Source organism: Solea senegalensis, linkage group LG10 (genome assembly GCF_019176455.1).
Source record: "Solea senegalensis isolate Sse05_10M linkage group LG10, IFAPA_SoseM_1, whole genome shotgun sequence".
Classification (NCBI taxonomy): Eukaryota; Metazoa; Chordata; class Actinopteri; order Pleuronectiformes; family Soleidae; genus Solea; species Solea senegalensis.
Window position 1 is genome coordinate 4,345,939 of NC_058030.1, and position 27,459 is coordinate 4,373,397.

At 41.0% G+C, this 27,459-nt stretch overlaps 1 protein-coding gene and 1 non-coding gene across 2 annotated transcripts in view; one reads left to right on the forward strand and one right to left on the reverse strand.

The window, feature by feature from the left end:
• Nucleotides 1–1,883: 1,883 nt before the first annotated feature.
• On the forward strand, nucleotides 1,884–1,955 carry trnap-ugg. Its single transcript has one exon. It is a non-coding gene; the product is annotated as a tRNA-Pro (tRNA).
• A 924-nt stretch (nucleotides 1,956–2,879) lies between these two features.
• lrp5 (low density lipoprotein receptor-related protein 5) overlaps nucleotides 2,880–27,459 on the reverse strand; it is a 51,802-nt gene continuing 27,222 nt past the window's right edge. Inside the window, exons 12-29 of the mRNA XM_044035866.1 lie at nucleotides 16,154–16,370; nucleotides 15,897–16,050; nucleotides 15,297–15,432; nucleotides 14,895–15,139; nucleotides 13,862–14,046; nucleotides 13,031–13,179; nucleotides 12,654–12,831; nucleotides 11,889–12,085; nucleotides 11,084–11,292; nucleotides 10,804–10,994; nucleotides 10,031–10,240; nucleotides 9,819–9,944; nucleotides 9,400–9,636; nucleotides 8,625–8,735; nucleotides 8,287–8,526; nucleotides 8,022–8,164; nucleotides 7,836–7,933; nucleotides 2,880–7,155 (exon numbers count right to left, since the gene is read on the reverse strand). Of these exons, the coding sequence (XP_043891801.1) occupies nucleotides 6,831–7,155; nucleotides 7,836–7,933; nucleotides 8,022–8,164; nucleotides 8,287–8,526; nucleotides 8,625–8,735; nucleotides 9,400–9,636; nucleotides 9,819–9,944; nucleotides 10,031–10,240; nucleotides 10,804–10,994; nucleotides 11,084–11,292; nucleotides 11,889–12,085; nucleotides 12,654–12,831; nucleotides 13,031–13,179; nucleotides 13,862–14,046; nucleotides 14,895–15,139; nucleotides 15,297–15,432; nucleotides 15,897–16,050; nucleotides 16,154–16,370 (3,351 nt within the window). The 3' untranslated portion in view covers nucleotides 2,880–6,830. The remainder of the gene's footprint in view (nucleotides 7,156–7,835; nucleotides 7,934–8,021; nucleotides 8,165–8,286; nucleotides 8,527–8,624; nucleotides 8,736–9,399; nucleotides 9,637–9,818; nucleotides 9,945–10,030; nucleotides 10,241–10,803; nucleotides 10,995–11,083; nucleotides 11,293–11,888; nucleotides 12,086–12,653; nucleotides 12,832–13,030; nucleotides 13,180–13,861; nucleotides 14,047–14,894; nucleotides 15,140–15,296; nucleotides 15,433–15,896; nucleotides 16,051–16,153; nucleotides 16,371–27,459) is intronic.

Sequence of the window (27,459 nt, forward strand, 5' to 3'; positions counted from 1 at the left end):
TGTACAGGTGATATCCAGATCCTGTAACATGGTTGACAATAGCAGGAAAAGGTTTGGTTATTGTATCAGACAAAAATGGTCTTTAGCTTTCTGAACAGAGGAGCCACAAAAAACCTGTGTGTCAGTGTCTGTGGACGCTTCACACAAACCAAACTGTGACCTTGGGGGCTGAGGATCATTGGAGAGCCACAATAATACAAGTGTAAGTGCTGCTGGACACCAGGAAGAAAGAGTCAAAGTGTCAGTTGGAAATTCCCTCTCGCTCACAGAATGCTGCCAGGCGCCTGGAGGTGAGGGAAGAGCAAGATGGAAGCAAGTGTTCAAATGCCTGGGAAAGTCTGGGAGGAGTCAAAAAAGCCAGATATCAGGCTTCACAGCGCTCAACAGGGAGGGAAGAAGCATCAGGCAAGGTTTATTATACCAGAGGGCTAGTTTTTCAGACATATGTTACTCTATGGGTCTGATGTGAAGCTGTTGAGGAAGCAGGTATACAGTGCACAGAAACTGAAACTGGGACTGCATTTCAGATTAGTATTGTGGTCCAATTGTTTCATTAGTTTTGACTTTTTAAAATGAGTTTGTTTTAATTAGTTTAAGGTTTGCTAGTTTTTATTTTATTGTAAATGCTTAGTTTTAGTTTGGTTGTTATTAGTTCCAGTGTTAGTTTGAGTTTTTGTAATATGGCGCATGCATATCGAGTATCCTTGCATATCCTTGCGTCCCACATTGCAGACAAAAACCAATTGAAAACATTTTATTATGAATGAAAATACAACCTTTCAAAATTGCCCACAGAGAAAAAACATAAATACACTTAATTTGAACCCAAAAGGATTATGTATAAAGTTAATTTACAAAGACGAAAAACAAAGCGCAGTTCCACTACAAGTTCAGTTAGTTTTAGATTGTTTTTGTACACACGCAATTCAGTTTCAGTTAGTTATGTTTATTTGTTTTTTTAAATCTAGTTTTAATTTTAATTCAGATAAGTTTAGTTTTCATTTTCTTGATAATAACCTTGGTGTGGTCACATTTTAATCTTCTGAACTGTGCAATCATCGTGTATGACTTCAAACATCGTGTCGGGTCAGAGTCGGAAAATCACAGGCATAAATAGTACAAGGTCTGAGCTATAATAGCTTATAAAATGCTGTGACGGATTGTGTTTTAATTCATATGCTTTTCCCTCCAGCACAAATAATATACTGATGACCATTTTATTCAGTACACATGTCCAAACTTAATGTATCTAAGCAGTCAATGCTTCTAGGCATGCAGCACTGGTCAAAATGAATTTCAACAAATCAAGCATCAAAAGGGGGAAGAAATGTGATTTAAGTGATTCATTGTAAGGTGGTTGTTGGTGACAGGCTGTTTTCAGAAATACAGAAACTATTTGACTAGTCATGCACATCCATCTGTAGGAGCACAAAGAGAATATCCAGTGAGCTGCAGTTCCCAGGGTGAAAGAGGTCAGAGAAGAATGACCACACTGGTTAACACATTATAAAATAGCCACAGTAACTCAAATAACCACTTATTACAACCAAGGTATGCAGGAGCTGAATGCATCCACATCAGACTTCATGAAATGAGCTACAGCAGCAGAAGACCACACCATGTACCACCCTGACACTTACATAATATGTGTGTATGTGTACCTAATAAAGTGGCTGAGTATGTTTTGATGAATTCCCAGCCTGAGGTTCCTCCCGCAATATCTCCATTGAAATCACTGTTCTACACTTGTGTTGAGATTTATCCTTCGAGCGACCCTGCATTTCTATTGAACCACCGATAGATGGCAACACAACACCACGAAGACGCTGTCACGGATGCCACGTCAACATTTAAAAACATTACAATTCTCTCTTTCTACAAGCGGCTCGTTGGTCTAGGGGTATGATTCTCGCTTTGGGTGCGAGAGGTCCCGGGTTCAAATCCCGGACGAGCCCATGCTTTTCCTGGTGTATGTACATATGATACACCTTAACTTCTTTCGTTCTTAATTCTGAGTTACTGTCACCTGAGCTCATAGGTGAGTCTGTATTCATTTGCATGTTTTATGACACCCTGTTTATTTGATCCACTACAAATGTTTAACCAATATTGGTCTTTGGTCCTCCAAGAAAATGCTTAATCAGATTAATGTCACTTTCATTTAAAGCAATTGGAGTCAGCTGTGTGTCTTTTACTATCATGTGCTTCTTTATGGAAGCGATATTTGAAATGGATACTGGATTTTCTTTCTTTGGCATTACTGAATCTTTCAGAAACTAATAAAAATATTTAATTATGGAGCAAAAATACTTTTTTTAAAAAAGGAGAGGATGTGGATTATTTAGAATGTTTATAAAACATACATTTATTTTGGAATCCTATGTTGCAAAGAAAAGGAAGTAACTGGTGACAGGGTGACAATTTACCGGACTTAAGTATATTTCTTTAGGTGTATACTTGCTTTAAAATAAAAAATAGTCTTTGTGTTGTTTAGATTGCAGGGCCTGTAGTTAAGTTTTAGTTTAAGCGGGTGTCGTTGATAATAGAGGATACATTTTCACTGCAATTATTGCTCTAAATCTTAGAACTTGGATAATTAAAGCTGTAGTGTGTAACATTTGAATATAAACAAACGTCCTTTACATTCAAACCATGTCAACTTTCTCTGACATGCTAGTAAAGCGAGACAGCAGTGAACTTTACGTTAAGGAATAAGGAATGAAAGGAGAACCTAAGGTTCAGGCTTCATCCTTGGTGAGTGGTTGGATTATAGACCTCAACTCGTTCTTCCAGAAAGCTCTGCAGGCCAACCTGAGGCGTGGGGGTAACTCGTAGGGAAGTCTCAGAAATTACCTTCCCTAATAGAGACACAACATTCCTTAAAATAGAACCTTTATTATATAAAAATGCTTTTGATACAAAAATTATCACAAGTGTAAATTACACAAAGCATTTTAGCTGAGACAACAAAAACAGAAGGTTTGTCGGAGTTTCACTGACACAGTGGTTTAAATCTTAGTAAAAAAAAAAAAGAAAAAAAAAGAAGAGGTGTGCAGCTCAGAGTTCCCACTGACACACACACAGACAGACACTACTTCACTTCTGTTATCTGGAAAAGAGAAAAGAAAATAATCCACCTGCAGCCAGTCACCAGGTGTCAGCTGTCAAATTTATCAGGCGACAGCGACAAAGTGCACCACACGTTCCAAAGATTTCCCACCTCCAGAAGTGCTGGGAGAGTTTCCCAGGAGACTCATGGCTACACTGGCCTCAGCTCAGTGATCAGAGGACATGATCAGCAAAAGAAATTGTGCTATTAAAATAGTATAAAATGTCCCTGTGTCTGAAGCAACAGTTTAAAGCAAGCCTGGTGTGTTCTGTTCTAAACCTCGGAACATTTGTTTTCAAGTGCATAAAATGTCTTCCCGCGTATGCTGCTAGGGCCTCTGTTGATATTTGCTGATATTTGCTAATAAGTGCTGGAGCAGCAGCAGCAGCAGCAGGCTAAACACAACTACATCCAAAAGAACACGACTCCATCACGATCGGACATGAAGAAAACTACTGAGGAGCTTCAATGTGCACAGGCCTCAGAGGTGGCAACCAACTGCTGCACCACAACACCAACAGGATGAAGAAAAAGACTAAAAGTAAAGCCTCATGACGCCCCCTAGTGGCTGGTCAGTACACTCCACCTTTGAACAGATTTGAAAAAAACAGCAGGCTGGCTGGTGATATTGATTTTCTTGAAAGAGTGAGATGAAGAGTAGGGATTAACACGTAGTCATCAGCGAACCAGCTGTTACTGTTAGTCATGAATTATAGTGCCTTCCAGTTGTAATCTGAGGTCAGAATTTCCTGGTTATAAATTGTAAATTACAATCAGAACAATCTCTGAAATTCTATTCATCAACTCTTTTGTGTCTACTTTAATTAGATGTACATATAGTACTGTCCAACTGGCACACGTAATGTATAAAATAAAACATTGTGTTCTCTGAGACGTGAAGTTCTGTGGAAAAAGCAGTGAACCAAACTCGAATGTGATGTCATTTCCTGTTTTGATTTCAACTGGAATGCACTACTATCCTAACATGCGATGTGCGTAATCAGAATCTTCCAGCGTAGAACTACATAAGTGCGTTTTAAGAAGACGTTTCTTCTCAAGAGTAAACGGTAAAAGATTCCTAATGTTCGTGCGGTACAAAGGAAGGCACACTGGTGGGTGATAAGTGTTTTTAAATGTCTGAAAAGGGGAGCGTTCAAACTAGAACAGCGTGTTTAGTGCTCATTTCCAAAGGAGCAAGTAAAGAACATCTGGGGACAGTGACGACCCAGGAAGTGGGTGCAGTTGTTCACATTTCTTTGTTACAAAGCGCAGCAAAGTTCAAAAGTGATTCTAATTTGAAATTTTAACTTCACTAGTCATGTCCACGATAGTGATGGTGCGCGACTCTCACCTAACCAGGCTCCTTACCAGGCGTCTAAACAGAGGAGAGGCGGGGGTCTGAAATTCTTTGCCTTTGCAATTCATCATGTGGAGATAATGAAAAGTCGCAGAGATGAGGACGATTGATCTGCAGCTCACTGGAACCTTATCTGGAACCACTCAGTTAAATGTCTCAGCTGGAACTCTTGTCAACTTTCCACTTTTTCTATTTCTAGCAAAAAAGAAAAGAAATAATAATAAAAAAAGACTCCTTCAAACCAAACATGGTGACTGACACAGAAACATACACAATCAGCTACACACAAATACAAATAAGCGAATTTGCTATAAGAATAATTTGTTATTAACAGTAAAATAGCTTAATGATCTAACGACAGTATGAGAGTGGTAATTTTGGGCTTTCTGTGTAATTACACATCATAGTAACTAACATAGTATGTACACAATAGCAGCAAACATACTTTTGGTAAACGGTATGATGAGAGTAAAGAAAAAGGAGAATGGAAGAGGTTCAGATTCACAATGCAAAGCATCCACGTGTCACAGCTCATTCACTCACTGACTTCATTACACATAATATGTACAATAGCTTTACATGTTGACATTTTGGTATGCTGTTGTTGTCATGCAGTCATTTCATTGGGACAAAGACGGGACTGATGGCAAAATGTGTCTTTTCCAGTATGAAATGATGAGGGACACAATTTAAAAGTAATGTTCAAAAGATTTCACACTTTGATCTTGGCCCTGCTCCATCCATCCACTCGTTCATCCACTCATTTATTCATTCATTCATTTTCTTCTGCTTGTAAGGGACTGGGTCTTGGAGGCAGCATGCTAAGCAGGGATTTCCAGGGGATCTTCCTTCTGGAACTACACTGAGGTCTCCTCCAAAAAAATGGACTTGATCATAAGACCTCACCCAGATCATTATGCCCTAACGACCTCAGCAAATCTAACTCCGAGCTCTTTCCATATTCCTGACTTCCTTACCCTAAATCAGAGAGACTTTCACTGAGACACTGCTGGTTCACTTTGAATGGGGCAGTGTCACGTGTTGCCAAACTGCATTGTGGATCCTCTTTTGCATTGATTTGCTTGCGCTGTGTGTGGCAGACGTTGATTTTTTCAAGTTGTAGCATAGGTGCAAGTCAATCAAATCATATTTATGCATTGAAGTAGTGCACCATCCAAACCGAGCTCTTGGACAAAGTTTTTCTCTCCATTGCTGGACAAAGTGCACCCACATCACTATAACTGAAGCAACAATAGCACTACTGCTACACAGTTGGTCATGATGGACACGGCTCAGGTAAATTCTAAATGCTGCATCCAGCACTCAGTCCACCATCAGTTGTTGAAGCAGTGTGATGAGGGAACTCATTTCAGCCACTTCAAACTGTGATGTCATTCTTTTGGTCACTATCCAAAGCATGTGACCATAAAGTCGAGGTTTGGATCATAATTGATGGGTAAATTGGAAGCTTTTCAGTGCAGCTCCTCCACCACAATGTCCCAGTACAATGCCCACATTACTGTTGAAGTGATCACTCATTCATTCAAAATTCTACACATTCATTCAGCCGTCATCTACGAATTGATCAAATTTCGTACAATAAGGCAAACTCTCTCAAAGTCTCTCTCATACAACATCACACACTCATTCATTCATCAATTGTGCACCCATCACACATTTCATCTGTCCTGTTTTTTTTTCTTCTTTTTTCTGTGGTGTGGTCGATCAGCCAGCATGAATAAAATAGCAAAATAATTCCTCTCTGATTAATTCTTTTTTTTGTTCATATTATTTTTAAACACTATATACAGTCCTGCTGCAGCTTGACCTACAAGGACGCTGCGATGAAGGAGCAGACAAATGGGAGGAAACTGTGGGTGGTGGGTGGATTGACAGGTTGTCCATTTCCTTGGTTTCAGTCTAAATAGTAACTTGTGGCACTGGTGACTCTCACAGTCTGCGAGTGCACCGGAGGTCAGGACTTAGACTCACATTTTGTGACCCGCCAAAAGAACTCTTCTTCGTTTTGTGTCCAACAGAAATGAAGTAAGAAAGAATGAAAGGATGGGACTCAATCCTGCTCCCTGCCACAAGTGACTCACTGTTCGTTAGAGCAGGACACATATGCTGATCAGATGATGGTCACCCTGAGAGCTTCAGGATGACTGGAATGATGACACGGCCAAAGTGGGAAATAGGAACCTTGAAGAAGGCACTTGAGCCAAAGCAGTTGATCTAAAGCAGCATGTGTGAGGTTGGCACAAGTTCTTTCCCTGGTATCGTGGCCATGACAAGGCCAGTTCTGTGGGAGGCAAGCGTGCTTTGTCCTTTCCTTTTTCACAGGGCTCTCGGGCTGTTGGAGGGTCACGAGGAGTCGGTGCAGGGTGAGGGAGGAGGGGGACACAGGTGGAAGTAGGAGCGCTCTGTGGAGGGGGATGGGGGACAGCTCTCCTCAGCTGACAGGTACTGGGAACGGGGAGTTGGGGGTGGAGGGTAGGGGTCAGAGTCAGAGTTCAGGTCCATGTAGTACTTGTTCTGTTTGCCGTGGCTGCTGTGGCTCACAGCCTTCCAGCGGCCGGCTGACGATGCCACACCGGCAGGGAGGTGGTGGGGCGTGTAGTCGCTGTCACAGACGTCGGTGCTGCAGGGTGTAGTGGGCGGTGCTGCACCGCGGACTGGGTGGTAGGGTCTGATGGAGGAGGGCACAGGGTTAGTTAAGTTCAGGTTAAGTTAGTTTCTATCTGCTGCTGAAAATAGTCCTTACTAAACAAACTATTACCTTCTATTTGACTCTTTGTTTGAATTGCTGATTCTGGAAACTATTTAATTAAACATTTGTGGTGTTTTTAAAGCGATAACTTTTAAATTCAAAATGTTGTCAAATGGGATCACGTAATGTTGATTAAGCCTATCAGTGCCGCACAGTTTCTCAGTACAGCACTGTTTTGATCTTATGCCATCTGGCAACATTTCCACACTGCACACAGTTTTTTAGACAAATGGAGGCAACATTGTGCTAGTAAAGTGAGGTTGGAGTATGACCGAATACACAAAGAAGCGCCCAAAAGTGACTTATTTTGTGCTGGTCTAAAAAATCTGGTCATACAGAAGTGTCACATGCAGGCCCCCTGCATTTTTGTAACAAATATTTTATCTGACATAATCGGGTCTTTAAGGTCCCACCGGAGTAGACTTAAAATCCACTTGAACAACATGATGTTGTAACTAGCGAGTGGGGGAGAATTAAAGGTAAATAACTAGAGGACAAGAAAAAAAGATATCAAAAAATGTAATTATACTTGAGCCAGTATATACAGCTGCTTGTTTACAGGTCAGGTGGACAGGGACCATGTCTGTGGTTGTGAGTACCTGTATGATCTGGTGGTGGATGGACTGTTGGAGGAGTAGAAGATCTCTGTGTTGTAGAGAGAGTGGTCAGTGGCTGGGGACGGAGGAGGGTTCAGGATCTGCAAACAAAAGAGCTGTGTGTTAGTTGACTGCTGAGATGTGTGTGTGTGTGTATCTGTGTGTGTCTGTGTGTGTGCATGTGTGTACCTGGGGGTAGAAGGCTCCCTTGGTAGATGACGAGCTGCTGGATGAAGCTCCCGTCACATGGTTCCTGTCATAGAGTGGAGCTCCGCTGCTGCTGCTGCCCATCAGGCTGACTGAGCTCATTATGGACTTCCCACAGGAAATCCCTGCACACAGCATTTCACACATTTCATCAATGGAGCACAATGAATGATGGAAAATTCAGTTACAGCATTAGAGCCACTAATACATGTTATCCTGCCATTGCTGCAGTGTTTCCTGATCTTACCTTGGAAGGTGCCGTGCTGCGAGCTACTGGGGGCAATGAAGTTTAGCGGTACATGGGGTGTACCGCTAATATACTCGTGAGGAAACGTCCCACTGGGGCCCTTGTAGCGCCGACACACCACACGTTGGCAAATGAAATAAGCTCCACCGATCAGAAAGACCAGCAGGATGATGGCAATGACTGGAACTATGGTGTTGGTCCCTGTGTTTGGGATGCCACTGGATGGAGGGGACACATATTCTGCAAAAGGAAAATACAAAAGATGCAATGTCAAATAAAAGATGACGTAATACACATGAGTTTACAATATAGTGTATATTGTATTTCAGTGTGTTTACCACAGGCAAGCTCATCCGATCCGTCTGGACAGTCAGAGTAGTTGTCACACTGTTGTTTCTTCGTGATACACTGGTTGTCGCCGCAGCGGAACTGGTTAGGAGGGCAGATGGCTGGAGCAGAGGGAAAACACACACAAACATCAAATACAACACACTAAAAATAACACACACTCTACTTTGCTGCTTTTACCAATATTTTTAATTCATAGTTTTCTGACACACAATATTTATTGTAGTAACTATCCCAAAAAAAATTACAAAAAATATTATTGCAGTTACCAAATCCTAATAGTGGATATTCACTACTATCAACCCACTGTGACTACTTCTTCATTGCACTGCATAATAAATAGTAGTAAACAATTATTCTCATAAAGAAGCTGAATACTTCCCACCACTGGCAGCATGAATACTTTTATTGACCGTACTGAGCTGTGGAGTGTTTTTTTTTGTGCTTTTCACAACTCTCTTAAGAATTAAAGCATTTCTTAAGTTACAAATTACAGTAGCAGTTAATAATCTAGTATTTAAATAGAATAATTAAAAAAAACTTTGTGCTTTTATCATCATTTTAAACTTTCATTGTTGTATTATTATTGTTTTTACTCATTTTGCCTAAATGTCAGTCTGTTCTTTTCTCAGGGTTTTCTACAGGACTTAACTTTTCCATTTCACAAAATATAACTAAGAACTGTTATTATATAAACTTATGTGTTGGCCATGTAAAACCAGTGATGTGGTACTAACAGCCACACTCTTTTAGGCGTCAACCTACTTTCACAGTCCTGCTCATCAGAGTTGTCGGCACAGTCTGGCTCGCCGTTGCAGCGCCTCTGAGCGTCGATGCAGCCTCCTTTGTCGCACTGGAACTGGAAGGCTGAGCAGACGGGGCAGTTCTCCTCGTCACTGCCATCTTCGCATTCAGGGAAGCGGTCACAACGCCACGCCATAGGAATACAGTCGATCTCACCAGTGGAGCAGGTGAACTGCTCTGTGGAGCAGGTGGGAGGCTCTGGGAGAGACAAAGACGGTTGTTTTCAGTGAGGTAGAGAAAAATACAAACAGGGGGCATTTAATGTACATGAGACCAGAGTCTTCAGTGTGTGACTGTTCGGGTAAAGTCAGACCAAAAATCTGTGCATTTTGTTTAGACAGCACCGCAACCCTCAATGTGACGTGTAGTAAGTTGTTCACCTCCACAGCGCAGCAGGTCCTGCAGTAACACCAGGTGCATCGGACAGGAGCAGCGAGGTGTACCGTCACCCTTTGCGATGCAGATATGAGAACAGCCGCCGTTGTCTCGGGAACAGGGATGGGAGGCTGGGGAGAAGAAAAGGACATTACTACAATGACTCCTGCTGCAGTGAGCTACTCAGGACATATAGGAGAGCAACAGTGGTCCGTACCAAACTCCTGTGGGTCCATCTCTTCTACAGCGTGAATGGAGGTCAGGTATGATATCCTTCCCTGTATGCGCGTCCGTCCGTCTCCTGTCAGCTTGTCCACCATCTCTATCATCTGCTGCTGCCGGTCAATCCAGTACAGATGATCTCCCAGAACTGTCAGGCCCATTGGCTGTAAAATGTTGGAATCCTGGAGGACAATGCGATTGGCTCCTGGAAAAGATGGAATGGTGTCGTGTTACACTTTTCATAAGAGTCTGGTGTTCCTTTCTTACCGCTAGCCTGGTCTTTCTCGATTATAGCTACATTGTGCTAAAACAGACACTCTTTCCTACACTGTGTTTGTTGCAACATAATGATTTCAGTCTCAGTGAACATTTCCTTTTATCATGTCCAGTACTGTATGTGCAGGATTGTATAACACAGCATGTTATTGTAATTTTAAACACTTTATTTTCTTATTCTTGTCACCTCTTTTCCCTGGGTGTTGTAGATGTAACAGGAGATGCCTAATCTAATCAGTGTCTCCTAAACGTCATCATGACAACTTCCTCTAAATAATTTCTAAATTACTGTTGGAGCAGAGCAAAGGAACTTCATATTATTATTAAAAAAAAACAAAACACTTCGACCAATTATCAGATTAGATGGTGACTTATTTAGTAACTAATTTGTTGGTAAACTGCTGCAGCTCTACTTCAAAGTGTTATAAAATCATTACAGGAATATCCGAAGCACTAGTTTAACAGTGGTTTAACCGTGTTTGTGTAACTCACCTGTCAGATCACTGCTCTCTATGCGTTTAAGGTCAGCGTCAACCCAGAACAGTTTTCCCAATTTATTGTCCAGAGCCAGTGCGACGGGTCTGATCAGACCGGTGGTGAACAGAGATTCTCTTTCTGTCCCGTCCAAACTGGCACCTTCGATTTTAGCCGAGCGCTCCTGCACTGTAGTGAAATACATGTACCTGCAGAGTGGGACACAGAGGCATTCATATTGTGCAGGACACAGCAAATATGAAATTTCTAGGAACCCAAATAATAAAAATTAGCTCACCCTTTCTCAGCACTGACCACAAGGGCCCGGGGCTTGTCAGTGTCATCCTTCAGGACCACACCCACGGTGTGTCCGTCCATCCTCTGGACATTTATAGTGTTTGTTGTCTCACAGGTCCAGTATATGTGGCGGCTGTAGGGGTCCAGGCTCAGGTCGTGAAGCTGAAGCTGGCTGTCCACTGCCTGAGAAGTGCTGCTCACTATCATGGACTGAGACAAACATAGCCGGCATTAGATTCTCAAGTCTAATAGTGATCTGAGTCAGTGGTAGCAGAGCATGGTATGAAATTTTGCGATCTGAGAGTCAGTAAAGTTTTATACAATCTATACAAACTCTGCTCTTCCACAAACTCATTGAGCCATGAGGTTCCTACAGTGTTAGCCTTTTTTGATTTCTAGTATGAGAGCAGCTAGTATCTGCTAGTATCATAAGCTGATGTGTTTAAACTGTTCAATGTTCTAAAGCCAAAACCACAACCAAAAAAAAAAAAGCTGTAGTGAAGATCAAGTGAGGTGGAATCACTGACATTAAGACAGATCTCAGTTACAAATAAAAAGTATTTATCAAAAATTTATCAGTTTTACAAAGTCATATAAGGAGAGGGCTTTTATTTTTTTTTTACAAAATTTGAACAGAAATATGAATATTTACACATTACATTGTTGGAGGTGAGTTTTGTCAACAGAGATGACCGATTGTCAAGGGAGATGGCAGTTCACATTACTAACCACAGGGAGGCGCTAGTGTGTGTGTGTTCTCAGGGGCAGAGGGCTACCTAAAAACAAAATTTAAGATGATGTTTTACCATGGCTCCATCGTCTCTGGCCCTGCGAATGTTCTGTCGTCCGTCCAGCCAGTAGACAAGCCGGTCTAACGGGTCGTAGCTGACGGCTCGGACGTTTCTCAGGACATGGATGGGCAGAATTATATCAGGACTCTGCTCTCCCAGAACCATCCTGCTGATACTGGCCTTTTGACTGAAGAGTAGGAAACTAGAGGGAGCTGCAGACAGAAAGGCAAAGAGAGAGAGAAAGAGAGAGGGAGAGAGATGGGAGGATAGAATGAAGAGGAGTGAGCACATAGGGTGAACACAGCGTTCTCTCTGGCAATAGAAAGGCTTGAAATTACTTGGTGCATATTGTGAAATACAAAGACAAACGTACAGGGACATAATGTTAAACCTCAGCACACACAAACACTACATTCTTAACTTTTTGGAAATATGACTCATTTTCCAAAGCAACAGAGGTACTCTGTGAGGAACTCTGGCCTCCAGAAAAAACACTTTAAATCTTTAAAGTAACCAAGAAAAAAATCAAGTCTTTTTGTTTCCAATACAAAACCAGGCTATTCTATAGATTGTGTAGAATATTTTAGAAGCTATTTAGTTGTTACAAGTGCAGTGACCACCTAACATTGTTTCACTATATAAGAATAGTGGTGAGTATGATAATGTTGTGTGGTACTGTTGCTGTGTAATAGAGCATTTTATGACACTGTGTAAGTCAATCCTGGCATTCAGACCAGATGTTTTCCACTCCCAACCATACTCGCAGTCCTCTCCACTTACAGCTACAGTTTCGTCCATCGGGGTTCAGGGTGTAATGGGAGGCACAGCGGCACTGGGCACCAGCAGGCGTGGCCAGGCAGAGGTGGGCACAGTTGCCGTTATTATGGGAGCATTCGTTAGTACCATCCTGGCGGGAGGAGTGGAACACCAGGATGTCCAGCATCAGCTCCAACTGGCCCTGAGGACGCAGTGATGCAACATTAATAGTGCACAATCTCCACCAATCTTTATCACTATAATGTCAGACAATGTAAAAAACATATTGTTTCCTCTACTTCACACTTCAGTGAGTAGGAATTAGTAGCATTAACATTCAAACACTTTGTTTAAAAAAGAGTTTGCTACAATTTGACCCATAAGTTGAACAGGTTCCATACCTTCAGCACAACAGTGCGGTTTTGTCCACTGCGTTTATCTGCCCGCTCAATGCTGCGCAGATTGAAGTCAGTCCAGTAGATAAAATCTCGGTACTGTGTCAGACCAAAGGGGTGAGGGAGGTCGTCCACTATGATCTCCCTCTGAAGGCCTGCAGAAGACAAGATAACATTAGAAACTAATCCGCAATCATCTACCCACAAAAACGTCTTAAACATGTTCACGCAGCCCTGACAGTGTGACTTCTTCTGACCCATATGTCACTATTTTTCCAGCTTTAAAAAAAAAAACATTGGCAATTACACTTTCGATTTACTTCATAGCAAGTTTGAGTCAAGATCTAATGGGGCTTTTCCATTCTAAAGTTCTAGCACTACTAGAGGATAGTACCTGGTGCTTTTTTTTTGGTACCTGCTCTGGTTCCAATAGAGCTCAGCCGATACTAAAATGACGTTTTTTACTAGATTGACGGCCACCATTGTCCAGCCATCTTTTAAAAAACGGCAAAAATTGTTACAGTGAGCACACATGGCTGTTGTCAGCAAAAATACGCCGTGGTCTGTCGACAAGGTGCAGGCATTCCTGCATGACATTCTCACTCAAAATGGGAAGGTCTGTTAGGAGGTTGTCAATGTCACAGCAGTTTAATGTAGCTGTGCTATGACAACCCCGCCCACATGGCGAGGTACTATGAAGTAATAAAAAACGACCTCATACCTATACATGTAGTGCTAGAACAGTATAATGGAAAAGCATCATTATTAATTCATGTCATTCTAACACAGCAGATGAAGGAGGTATGTGTGGAGGTCAATAATCTGATGTGTCCAAACCTTGCATGTTGGTGCTTTCGATCATGCATGTGTCCAAGTCCGTCCAGTAGAGTCGATGATCTACATAGTCAATGGTCAGCCCATTGGCCCGTCCCACCTTATCCACCAGGGTCGTGATGGTGCTGCCATCCATATATGCTCTGGCTATACGAGGTCGGCCACCCCACTCTGTCCAGTACATGTAGCTGCGGAGACAAAACCACTGTTTCAGCAGATGTGACATGTTCCCGGGCCAAAGAGATATGGCATTCTTGGTGAAATCTGTTTTCTCATATGATATATTTTTCAGTGTATCATCTCTGGGAATCTGCTTCCACTTTGTCAGTTCTGTTCAATAATGTGTGAGCATGAGTATGTGATCATAAAATGACATCAGACGCCTCCAGGCAACTGTGTTGACAGCTCTGGACTATAACATTATGAAGACATCAACAAGTGAGTGTGAGAATTTGGCACACAGGCACAGGTATTTAATGTTCACACAAACACAAACACACACACGCATACATAGAGAGTGAGAGAGACAGATCTGAGTGACTCCGGGGTGTTTTGGCTGTGAATGAGCAGCGAAGTTGTCGGCCTTGTTAAAAAACACGGTTTTAATAGCATCATCTCTCTCTCTCAGCTGGAGGTTATGAGGAAAAGGAGGCGGTTGTATCAACATTCCAACACACTGACATCACCACACTCTCATTGCCTCAGACAGAGTGAAGAGACACGCTACATGAAGTCACTGACACTAACTAAGGGGCTTGAAAGGCGTAAATCTCCAGCACATTACAGGTGTCTGACAATGAATCACTTCCACAGGCCTGTTCCCAAAACATAAACAGCTGAACAGTTTATATGTTGTATATCAGTGGTCAGCAAATAAGTTTGCCTCCATTTTTATTCTAAGCCATTGGATGACAGGCCACAACACATAACTAATCTAAAATACACAAGAAACTTTTCAGCAACAGTTATAAAATGTGAACACTCACTGACTGAACAAAATACAAAATGATTAACTATTTTATAAATGCAGTCGTACCCATTAGCTGGGTCCAGTGCCATTGAGCGAGGGTTGTCCAGTGAGCGCGGGTTCTCAAGATCCTTACAGACCAGAACCTGTCGATACTGGCCGTCCAGCCTGGCCACCTCGATGCGGTTAGTGCCCGTATCAGCCCAGTATATGTTTCTACCCATCCAGTCAACTGCCATGCCCTCTGGGTAATCCAGTCCAAACTCTATGACATGTTCTACTGAGCTGCCGTTCATATACGCTCTGCTGATTGTCTGAAGAAAGGGGAGCACAGTGAGAGGACAAATTAACATTCAAATGCCAGCAATGTATTTGACTATTTGACTTCTTCTTTCACATATGTTGTTGTTTATTTAATATGACACTACTTCAATTTAATCTTAACATGTTCAGCCTCTGCAGCCGACTCACCTTGGCCTGTATGTCCGTCCAGTATATTCTTCTCTCAGAGACATCAAAGTCGAGAGCCGAGGCCTCTTTGACTCCTGTTAGAGGAATGGCCACGTCGTTGCTGTTTGTACCCAAAGATATACTTCTGATGTTGTCCCTGAGAATAGTACAAAATAGTGATTATTAGCAACATAAATGTTTGCAAATGTTATCTTTATTTAAACACCAATTTTGTCCTGTTGACAGTTGAATAGCGGGACATATTAGCTGATGCTGAAAATGAAACGGACATGAAATCATGTATTAAATAAAAAATTTAAAAACAAAACAAAAGTATGATTTCAATCACATAGTTCAATTTGATTTCTAGAAAACCTTGTAAAATGACATAATTCAACTCATATTGGTACAAATACTAACTTCTGGTGACATCCATTAAACTGGTAATCTTCTTTAGAGTTTTATAAGAAACTTATAAGAATGTGGCATATCATAAGACTCAAGACTGAAACAAGTGAGAAATACTAAACCCCATGAAGATGTAGTAGCCTGATTAGGGACAATCAACAAATGTACTTTAAGTGTTTGGATTGACTATGAGTTTCATCGGTAAACAGGTACCTGTTGGTGAACAGCAGGAAAGCTTCAGGTACCACACAGGTCTGCAGGTCAGAGAGCAGCTCCATGCCCATGGGACAGGCACAGCTGACGGTCTGTCGACGCCAGAAACACAAGTGGCTGCACCCACCATTATCCACCGCACAGCCATTTGTACCTGGACACAATAAGAAGGGTCATTATTTATATTATCTGACTTGTTTGCTCAGATGTGCTTTATACTGTGGTTCATAAATCACCTGAAAACCTGCCCTCCTTACCGTGTGTCTCGGTCACTTTAGTGGCCTTCAGCCCCATTAAGTCTGGCAGCTGATCAATGATGATCTCTCGTACCGCTGTGCCTTTGTGGACCCTCTCAATGCTGCGTCTCTGCCAGTCAGTCCAGTAGATGTAATCACCCAGCAGAGTGAAGCCAAAGATGTGAGGCAGCTTGTCCTCCAGCAGAGTCTGTCTGTTACTGCCATCCACATTGATCACCTGAGACAGGAGCACACAGGCGAGAGCACATTACAATCTCATTCTTACAGCCTAAGGGTCTTTGTACATGTTAATAATATCTTTTGAACCTGTATCCAGTCAATGGGATCCTTCACGGTGAGAGAATTTAGTTGTGCATTTTTGTTTTTGTTGTTTTATTTTAAAGCTTTGCTTCTGACAGGAACACATCAAGCAGTAAGAATGGATGTTGTTGAAAAAAATAATAAAATAAGCAAATATGCGCAGCTAGGACTGTTTTCAATAAACAGCACCTCCCTTAAATCTTCTGTCTGACAAACATCCTTAAGTTTGTCTTAAGGCGATGAAGTGGTAGACTACTCTCTTCTTTTCTTCAGTGTTGGCTGTCACCAGGCAATTCTTTTTTCCCTTTTTTTTATAAAAAGTAAAATGAGCACCAGCTCATCATTGCTAGATGCTGACGTTACTGGTTTCTTTCTATGACACAATTACATTTCTGGTCTTTAAAATTGATTTACTTAGCTGTGCCGTACTTTATGTGAATGACTAGGGTGTGTCGAAATTCACATACAGCATGAAATTATTTACAATTTCATGCCGTTTATTCACGATGCTGTTGATGTGCAAAGGCTATTACATTCTTCATGGTAAAAACAACTGCCAGCTATGGAACATAGAATACTTACTACTTAGGTTTTCCAGAGACTACAAAATATACCCAGAGAGGTAAAACATGTTCTTTTGCATACCAAACAATGCGGTGACAAGTTAACTGATGTGTCCTTGAGCAAGACTGACAAATCTATGAGCAGCTGCTCCTATACTCTGACTTGTAACCCTCAGGGGAGGGGTCTGTTTCCATTCAGAAGGTAGTGGTGGGACAAATGTGACATAGTAGTTGTGGGAAAAAAGGCAGAAAAAGTGGCGGAACAGGAAGTGAAGAGCTGGAGGAAGCAGGATGGAGGAAGAACCTGCCCGTCTGATGAGGCAAAAGGTGAAAAACAGGGACATCCACAGGAAGTTGTGCGCCCAAAAATAATGATCATCTACAGAGCAGGACAGCAAAGGTGATTGGAAAGGGGAATTCCACCTGACACTGCGATGACCAGTTAAAAGTTCACAAGGACAATGAAAATGTTAACGTATAAATATGCTATGTTTAAATAGGGCTGCTTACTGTGTGTGAACCCATTTGAACACATATGAATTCTTTGGCTACAATGGCTTCAGACAAGGAAAGCGATAAGGCCAGGATTAATATTAGTCTGGCATGAGTCATATGCATGTTGATGCATACAACATGTTTCAAGTCTGTTTTCATTGGTGAGAAGCTAGAAAAGGCATGATAGCTTTCTGGTTTTTTGCTGTCACGATTTCTATTGTTTTTGGTCAAACATGTGCTCAACAGCTACAAGTAGTGGTGTTCAAGAATTCCACATGAACTGTCTTCTCAGATCCTCTACGAGCGATTGCTAATGTTACTCTTTTTTTCTTTCTTTTTTTAAAAGAAATTCTATCATCAGCTAATCGCAGTTTAGACTGTGGACTGAAATGAAAGGAAGAGAAATATTTATGGTATTAAAACTCATTGGTAAGATCAGGGACAGGAGAGACAGCATTACGATACAAAGATTATAAAATCATACTGTTGTTTTGTGTGTGTGTGTCAGTCACAAGGCATCTATTACTAGGCTGTTGAAAACTGATACAGGCATCCCTGCCAGCAAACCCCCGCTGTGTGTGTGTGTGTGTGTGTCTATATGCGGGTGGTTAGTTTTGTGTGCGATAGAGAGTGTGTGTGTGTGTGTGTGTGTGCGTGCATGCTTCTACAAGTAGAAAGCGAGAGCTGCAATTGACAAGGCTGCAATTAGAACTTATGTCCAGCCCTCCTCCTCACCGCCTGTGCTATTACTGGACTGGCGTCGACTGAAATAGACACACGCTTTTATTTTCTACACACTACAGTCATCTGCAGCCTGCAGGGTGTGTGTTTGTGTGTGTCTGTCACGCACTGCTGAAGTTCTTCAGCGTGCCATGCCAGAGATTTGACAAATGGGAGGAATTCTTTTTCACTTTACTAAACTACTGCACTGTATGTGCAAAGCCAACAGACCCATTAAGGTCAAATGCTTTGAATTAGCTCAAGGCAGTGTACAGCGAGCCTATAGCTGATTAGATATGTCTATCACTGTATCACTGATTTAGAATCAAGATCACAACCTGCCAAGGGACTACAGGTGTACATTTACCACTGGCTACAATCCGATGTGTCTACATGTTGTTTGCTGATATTAAAATCGGCTGATTTCAGCATCTGAAAAACAATGCTGTGTGTCATAAAAAAAGTATGTCAGTTTTCATGTTCACCTCTGTGTGACTCTCATGGAATTCCAAATGAGCCGTGGTGAGCTGTGTGTGACTCACTAAGATGTGTTGCCCTTTAAGAAAGTGACAGGCTGTCTGTCGATGGTGTTGATAACCAGGGCTTGTTTTGTGTTTGTGATTCATTTTACTGCTGTTTTGAGAAGTACGACTGTTCAGATAACATCACTAATTAAGGACGATTACCAGACTGTGACACTATGATAAAGTCTAACCACATTGTGTAGCCTGTAAGGCTGTGGGCGCCAGGGTGGTGAAGAATGTGGCCCTGTCTCACTACATGTCTTATTTAATGCTCCTTTTACCTGTTTCTTTCTTTAAAAACAATTTCCTGATTTTTCAGACAAATAACTTTTAACAACTTAATGAGTTCAAATGTGTGGCATTTACTTTAATTATTATGGAATCAAGAGATGCAATCATCGCCCACAGCTCCCCTTGATATAGGTGTTACCCTAAATACACTCTGTGTTATACAGAAACACGTGGACAAAATCAAATAATCTGATGAAATAATGTAAACCTGTAACTACAATAGATCTCCTCTTGTCTTGTGACACTGTCTTTCTTGCTTGCGTTTGCATTGTCAAACAACAAAAATTGAAATGGAAAAAAAATAGACGTGATGCTGAATAGGAGGCTAAAAAGTCCTGTGTGGTTTCTATGAAAACAAAAGCAAATGCAAAGTCAGATGAGGTTGGAAAGAGGGGCACTTGAGGGGCAAACTGACTTCTCTTTTATTTAATTTTGTCATTACTAAAACTGTCATTAACTACAGGACACGCGGTCTCCTGTTGCCATGAGCTAGAGGATAATACCTAAAACAAAACCTGTCTGAACTAGAGTTAATGTTGTGGCTTTGATGAGCAGCTATCCCTTTTAATGAATGCTCATTTAAATATCCACTGAAATGGTGGGGGTGACGGGGTGAGCAAACAGAAAAAATATACCATTCACTTTGATGGGCCTCTGATCCAAGGGAGGTTCCTGACCCCTTCCACAAAAAACCTATTCATTTATCACTGTGGCACAATTAGATATGGCCATCCCAGTGAAAAGATGGCAGGGACTCCCTTTCTCTGCCCTCTCCTCCTCTCTTGCTCACGCTTTCTTTCCACTGGCTTTTTCAGGAAGAATTATGCACTGGGAGTGTGATTTTCTTCCCCGTCCTTTTTCATTTTGGGTGTGAGAACATCTCATTTCTTGATGGACACAAGGGAAAAAAGGGACAAAAAGACAGAAAGAGAAGAAACAGAAAAGTGACAAAGGTCTCATCGGACACGCAGGGAGACATCAGACCATCATGGGACAGCTCACATACGGATATTCTCTGATAAACATAATGAATCACACTGCATGAATGGAATCCTGCAGAAGTGCACTGTGTTTCACCCAGAACCATGATACTTTGTACCAATGAAACATTGAAACCTTTGGCTACTTAGTGCGTGTCCAAGGGCAGAACTCCCATATGCTTCAACTCATTCACTATTGTTTTCATTTCATGGGAGGCTCACACTGATCAGTTGTATTTTATTTTATTGGCAATTCCATTTTATGTCTGATGATCAGTAGTATATACATATATATACATATACACATATATACATATATATGTATATATATATCAGCCATTGCCTGCACTGATTTCTATAGATTGGCATTGGCCATAGAAAACGACTTCTATCACAGGGTCTGTGCTGGTCTGCACCTTTTCAAATATGGTTATGAAACACACTATTCAGGCACATTTCTATTGCATGTTATATTGTGTTTTGGCATGTCTGTGCAAGATTGCAAAACAAATGTACTTGTACATGTACAAATAAAATGTCTTGAATAGGAATTGGAAATATGACAACTATGTCAAGTGACGATGTTAATTGACTAACTGGTAATCCTAGACTGTGCTGATCTGCAGGCAGAAAACACACATTCACGCAGACCCGGTGCTATCCGTTTCCTCTGTAAGCAAACAGAGAATGTAAAGACACCCTGGGAGTGTTTACTTGTGTGGGTGTTTCATAATGGGAGTGCTTCTCAGGAATGTGCAACCTGAGACTAACCAATGTGTGACAGACAATACACTCAACTCATCCAAGAAGAAACCTTGTTGTTATGAGAGTAATAGCAGCCTCCGCCACCAACATTTTTTCTCAAATAGTCACCATTTGAATGCTGAGAGCTGCTACCTGTATTATAAAGTTCCTGTCGCATGAATGTAATGTTTTATGCTCTTTGTACATTCAGGGTCATGTTCCTGTTGTGGTTGTTGGGTTGATGAGGAGATAGTGTACATCAAGTCAAGCTGACAATTTGGTTTTTAATTATTATTTACAATACAATGAGCCTCTTCGACAATGTCTGTAAATAGCCCAGAATGAATGGAAATGGTGAGGGAAGAGCTTTACATGCTGTTAAGTTCCAGTTAAAAAACATGGGGTGGATTTAAATTTGAAACAAGATGCAGTATCTCGTGTTGCAAATACAATATTCTAATATCATTAAAAACATTTCAGATCTTTTGAGGATTTCAAGATGCTTCGACTACGAAGTTGACTTTGTCCTCTTTGGTGAGCCTCATCTGCATGGAACACCACAGATACAAACAAATAGCTGTGGGCTAATAGCTGCTGCTCGCTGCCCACAACAGAGCTCACATCAGACCACAATATTACCAGTCTAATGGCATGCAAAAGATCAGCCACAAAATTCAAACACACAGATGTGGGCCAGAGGGTTGAGGTCCCAGAGGAAATGAGACACGCAGCTACTGTCACTCTGTGGTAACAGGGATGGAGGAGCTTATATCCAGCAGCGAGACAGGGGGTGAGGAGGATGGAGGGGGATGGAGGGAGAGGGAGGGAGAGGAGAGGAGACAATGTGGAAACGCTGAGCAACAACAGGTGTCTCAGTTATTTCTCTGACCTGTGCGTTGCCCTCACCGTCTGCTTGATCAGTTACTATGGAAACATTTCAGGGAGGGTCATGAGCAGAGTCATGTCACGACCAGGCTGATGATGTAAATTGTATATGGTGTTTGATGTAGGACAAAATGTATCTCCACTGAACTGGATCTGACACTGACAGATTAGTAACATATGACTAGAATGCTGTCAGGATACCTTTAGTGCTGTCAGTACTGTAACATGTTATACACATATTACTATACTACTCCTGTGCACATGTTAAGCATATATAGGCAAGCCATGGGGATACAAGGATACCATGTGCAGCATGGAGAATGGGGAAAAAAGTTAAAAGAGAAAGTGAAAAGATTGGTGGTGCGCTATTTCTTCACAAGCCTGACTGGATTAAATTATGTACACAGAGGATTGATTTGCTTTTATTTCGGTAACTGTGTTAATGAACCACAAATTCAGGGTGTAACTCGGTCTGATTCTGATACTGAACTTCAGCTATTTGTTTACAATGCACTGGGCAGAATTGCTAGAAAAATAGCTGATTGTTGAGTTTAAACCGTGGTTTGTTGAAATATTCTTTGTTCTACTCTCATCGGATAAGCACCAGCAGACACACTTGTTTTATACAGATGACCAGAGGCAATCTTTCCAACTCTGAGGCACTCTGCCGATATTGACATGTGTTTATTATCTGACTCTGTTTTAGGGGAATAAAGCCTTTTGAGCATAGGAAGTTGTTGCCAGTACTGGACTAGGAATCATTCCAGCAAAGCAACTCAGAATGCAGAATAGGTGTAATGGAACAACCAGTAAGAGCACAAACGACTGCTCTATGACGCAGCTATCAAAAATGCTGACAAATCAACCAACTGCACTTATGTACAACACTGACTTTGTCTTTGAGATCGCTTAAACACAGCCTGCGGGATAATTGACCATCGGCCATTTGATAAATCTGAATTGATCTTCAGGTTAATGGAGCATTTTATAAATATTAAAATACCTTTCAACTGACTGACTGTGCCATGCCGAAAGGCCAAAATACATAATATATCAAAAGTGACTACATGATTTTTTTTCCATGAAACCCTCCCAAGCTTTGTGATGCAGTCTGACCCATTCCTATTTCTCTTGAAAACTGTTGTACTCCAGGTGTGGGACTTGTAAAAAATGCTACACTGTGGCACCCTTTCAAGCAAGAGAGCAAATAATCAGATGCTGGCAAATTTTCGTAGAGTTGTCGTTCACGCTGACAAGAGATTTAGATAACAGTCTGCCATGGCTCATGCCTCTTAAGTGCTACAGCATGCTGTAAACTACAATCAAGCTTTGCTTTTTGTTTGTTTTGTGAATTAGGAGAGTCTGCACAAGTCCTATCTAAACATTTTCTGTAACAGAAAAGCTGCACACAGACTCTTTCTGTTCTTTAGGTTTATACTTATTTATTAATTATATGGGAGAAACCCAGGAAAGCTACAAAGCGGGGTGAATCGTTTAATGCAGAGCTTGTCCTCATAAAAATACAATGCTGCTGTAGATTAAAAGTGCACTTTATATTACGGGACTATTTCTGGAAAACTTCTTGGTACCGGTTCTAAGTCAAGATGTCATTCCAGATCAACCTTGAAATGAACATTATTATTTTATAATATAATATAAAATATATTACTTGAGCAGGGAATAGAAAACATATGTGTCTAATGGCTCCAGTTTAGTCACTGTTGTAAGGATGCAGCAGTAGGAAGTTGTGGGTAGGACACAGGTATTTTTCCTCAAAGCCAGTGCTGTGTAGTGTCATTAAAAACAGTGGTGTTAACAATCTTATAGAAATCTAGAACAAAGCAAAAAAAGAAGCACTTTCTTGGTGTTTATATCACATTGTCAGTGTTAACACCATAATGACAAGTATAAGGAACATTTCTACTAAGTCATAAGCATACATACATATGTATACATACAGTATATCCATCAAACATCTCCAGACAACTCAGTTTGCTTGGTATCTGTTCCATTAAAGCTCCTACATGTGTGTTTCCCTGTCCTTGGCTGCCTGCTCCATTATTTACACTGCCACTGAAGCAAAGAGTGGCTCCACCACTTTCACAAAGCTGTCTCCAATCATGTTTCACGGCCCTCACTGAGGGATAAAGCATCGGGGCAGCGCAGAGCCACTCAGAGGCTAGTGTCCACATAAAACTTCATTTAAATTGCTCTTTTAATTGATCTATTCAGTTGTGCTGAATCTGTCAGGCAGCTATTAAAGGCAGAGTAGACTTAAGTCACAGCGATTTTCTAGAAAACATTAAAAGAATCAGCATGTCAACAGCCGTAAGTCACCTTCATGACTTTCTAATGTCCTGATGCAGTTAGTGATATGTTCACACAGTACTTTGTGTATTGATACATCACAGTCTTGCTAGTATTTTATTAAAGGGATAGTTCAAGGTTTTTTTTTATTTTTTTTATTTTTAAGTGTGGTTGCTTGAGTTGGTGACACATCGTCAGCCCTGACTGTGCTGTGCACAACCCCTGCACCTGGAGCCTATAACAGCTTCATATGAGTAAATTACTGCATTAAGTATTGATCGTTAGTTTCAGCTACAATATAGCAGTGTTTTCTTTTAATGAACACATAACCTGAGGGTAAAATTATATTATAATTAAAACAATCCAGTGACGACAACTGCAAAAACAAGGTGCCTCTAAAATCTAATATATGTTGCAATGTAATTTCTTCAATTGGAATTTAACAAGGGTTAGGTTTGATTATACTTTAACAAAGTTAAGGTTTGATTATACAGTGTATACATTTATGCATTGTACAAACAAACCTTCAGACACTCAAACATATTTTTCTTTTGAATGTTTTACTCCAGATGCTGGAAATGTTTGATGTGGGCCTGCTGTTTTCATTCAGCCTTCTACAAAATTATTCTAAAAAACACAGTACTAGAAAAATGTGTAAATGTGCTTGATTATATTCCAACACCGACATGAACATATGTTAGCAAGCAGAGAAGCTATGAAAGCAGGATGCAGGGATTTCAGCAGGGGAAATTCCACCATATACACCTCACTGCTCTCGGAGGACCACCTCTAACACACACACACACAAGCAGTTACCATATGGCTCCTCAGTGTGACTGAATGGTACTATGCAGTCAATCTGCATAATCACAACAAAGCAGCCGTTTTGTGAGTGTGTGTGTGCGTGTGTGCATGTGCCGAGAGAGCAACACATCAGTCAAGTCAGTCAAAGCACTCGCACACATTCACACACGCACACATATACATACTTCTTTTCAAAAGGAGGGGGCTGTGGTAACTTCAGAGGGTTTTTTTTCACAAAAGAGGGGGTTGGGTGGAAGGTTGCAGAGGGGGAGTCAGATTTCTTTAAAAAAGACTTGAAAACAGCGAGAGAAAGAGAGGGAGAAATCTCAGAGAAATTCTTCAGTCCATCTCAGTCATTTATCATTCTCTCTCTTCTCTCTTTTAGACAGTAAAACGCTGCTCACTTTTCTGCTGTTTGGCAGAAGCCTACCTTACACTTGTGTACTCACTCATGCACTAAACCGTTCGGATTGTATAGATACAATCCGCAAGTATAGTCTGTATGCATGTGCAAACCACTAATGAATTGTGTGCTATACATACAATTGCCCACACTAAAACACTAAGTGCACAATTACAGTAGACAACATTGTTTGACATCTCATTATCGCACCAACTCCTGTGCTAATCAGTACACAAAAGACACATCTCATAATGCTATGTTTAATGACTTTTACAGAGCATAAATCAACAGTATTTTCTATTTAATTTCTATGAGTATCACACATCTGTACAAATAGCTACTATTTGTCAGTAATGGTTTAAACCGAGCATGTTATTTAAGACACATGCAGTGTTTAAGGTTTCACCTTTTTTTATAAATGTGTGTATTTGATGTTTCTGCGTATTCAATGGTAACTCAGCTGGGCTCTGTTTACGGACTTTGCTAATTCTGCCACAGGAGGCTTTTGACTAATAACAGTGGATTCTCCAATTGGCTGTACAACTACACCTGCTACTTTAGCACTGGCAACAACTGCCTACATTGCAACAAAACTAGAAAAAAAAAGAAAGACACTTAAAGAGAGTCAAACAATAAACGGTAAAGCATGAGAGTTTCAGAGATGTAAGATTGCCTTGAGTCATCTGTGGTGTATGAAACAAGTGTGTCTGTCCATGCAACTCTGATAAGAGGAGCTCAGTACAGAGAGTTGTAGCCACAAAACATTAGAATATTAACAACCTGCAGAAACGTGAAGCTCAGCATTAAACTATTATTCGAGCAATTCTGCCGAATGCAGCTTTAAAGGTTTGGGTTGTAAGATGGCAGATCTGACCCAATAACCACTTCAAACTCAATTCAAAAATGTACTTGACCTTATTTGAAAATTAAAATCCATTAAATATTAGACGCCATGTCTTTAGTTATCAATCATCAAAAATGTTCTGCATCTATTAAGCACTATGGACACATTTTTAAGTACACACGTTTATGGTGGATGTCCACTGCAATAAACTGACTAATAAATAGGACTGCAACAAACATATTTTCATTATCAATTAATCTGTTGATTATTTTCTTGATAAATTAAGTAATCAAAAATGTTAAGAAATGCTGATCAGTGCTCCCCAAACCTTGAAATGATGATGTTCTCAAACAGTTTTAATGTTTTCTTTGTGATAGGGAGGAAAATATTCACATTTAACATTACATAACATTTTTTAAACACAAACCGATTAATCAGCTATCAAAATAGTTGACAATTAATTTTGATTAATTATTGAATAACTGTTGCAGCGCTACAAATGAAAACTAAAATATACTGAACATATCATTGCTCGTATTTCTTAATGGTGTGAAGTTAAATTCTAATTTTGGTAATGGAAATGATAGAAAAACATACACATACAAGATCAAAGCTTTAATGAACTGCAGCTGCCCTGCAGTGTAAACACTGTTCTGTCTCTAAAGTATAATCAACCTTAGTCTTTATGTTTGACAAACCTAAATCAGTCTGCCTACACACACACACCGAGCGAGAGAAGCACAGGGACGCAAGCAGACGTACAATGGAAATGTCTTCACACCCAGCAGCAATTTCTTTTCAACAGGATAAAAACAAGGCTGAAATGTGAAAAAAAAGCCCTTTGAGGTGGGTCCTTTCACCCTGACAGAGAGAGAGAGAGAGACAGAGGGAGGGAGCGAGGGAGAGAAGGAGGAAAGGAGCAGCCACCCCTTTTCAATTGGTAAGCATTCAGCCAGAAAGCTCAGGCATTCACTATTTTGGTCTAGTCTTCTCTCTTCCCTCCCTCAGCTGCTGTGAAAATATGCTAACGCCAGAAAACTTGTCCACTTCTGCAGATGCAGCTACAATGACCAAATCACAAAGACTGCAGTAATAAACAAGTGAGCAAAACAAGTGTTGTTAACAATCGGGAAGTGGAGTAAACCAAAAAAATACAGGGACGAAAAGAGTAAGAGACGATCATAGAGTTATGGTGATGTCGAAAAAAACTGTGAGACCCTGAGAGAGTGAAGGAGAATAGAGAACACCTGCTTTAAAGCAGCTATAGAAGTCTTGGTGAGAGGGGGAAGGGCAACAGGAATAACAACCACCCCCCAAACCATGCCTCACTTTGTTGTCCTCAGCTTCTGAGACTGGGGTGTGGAGTCCTCCCGTGATCTAAACCAGACTTGTCAATGTGACTGCTACCGTTTTCTTTACTGAGGCACATTGTGTATGTAGAAAAAT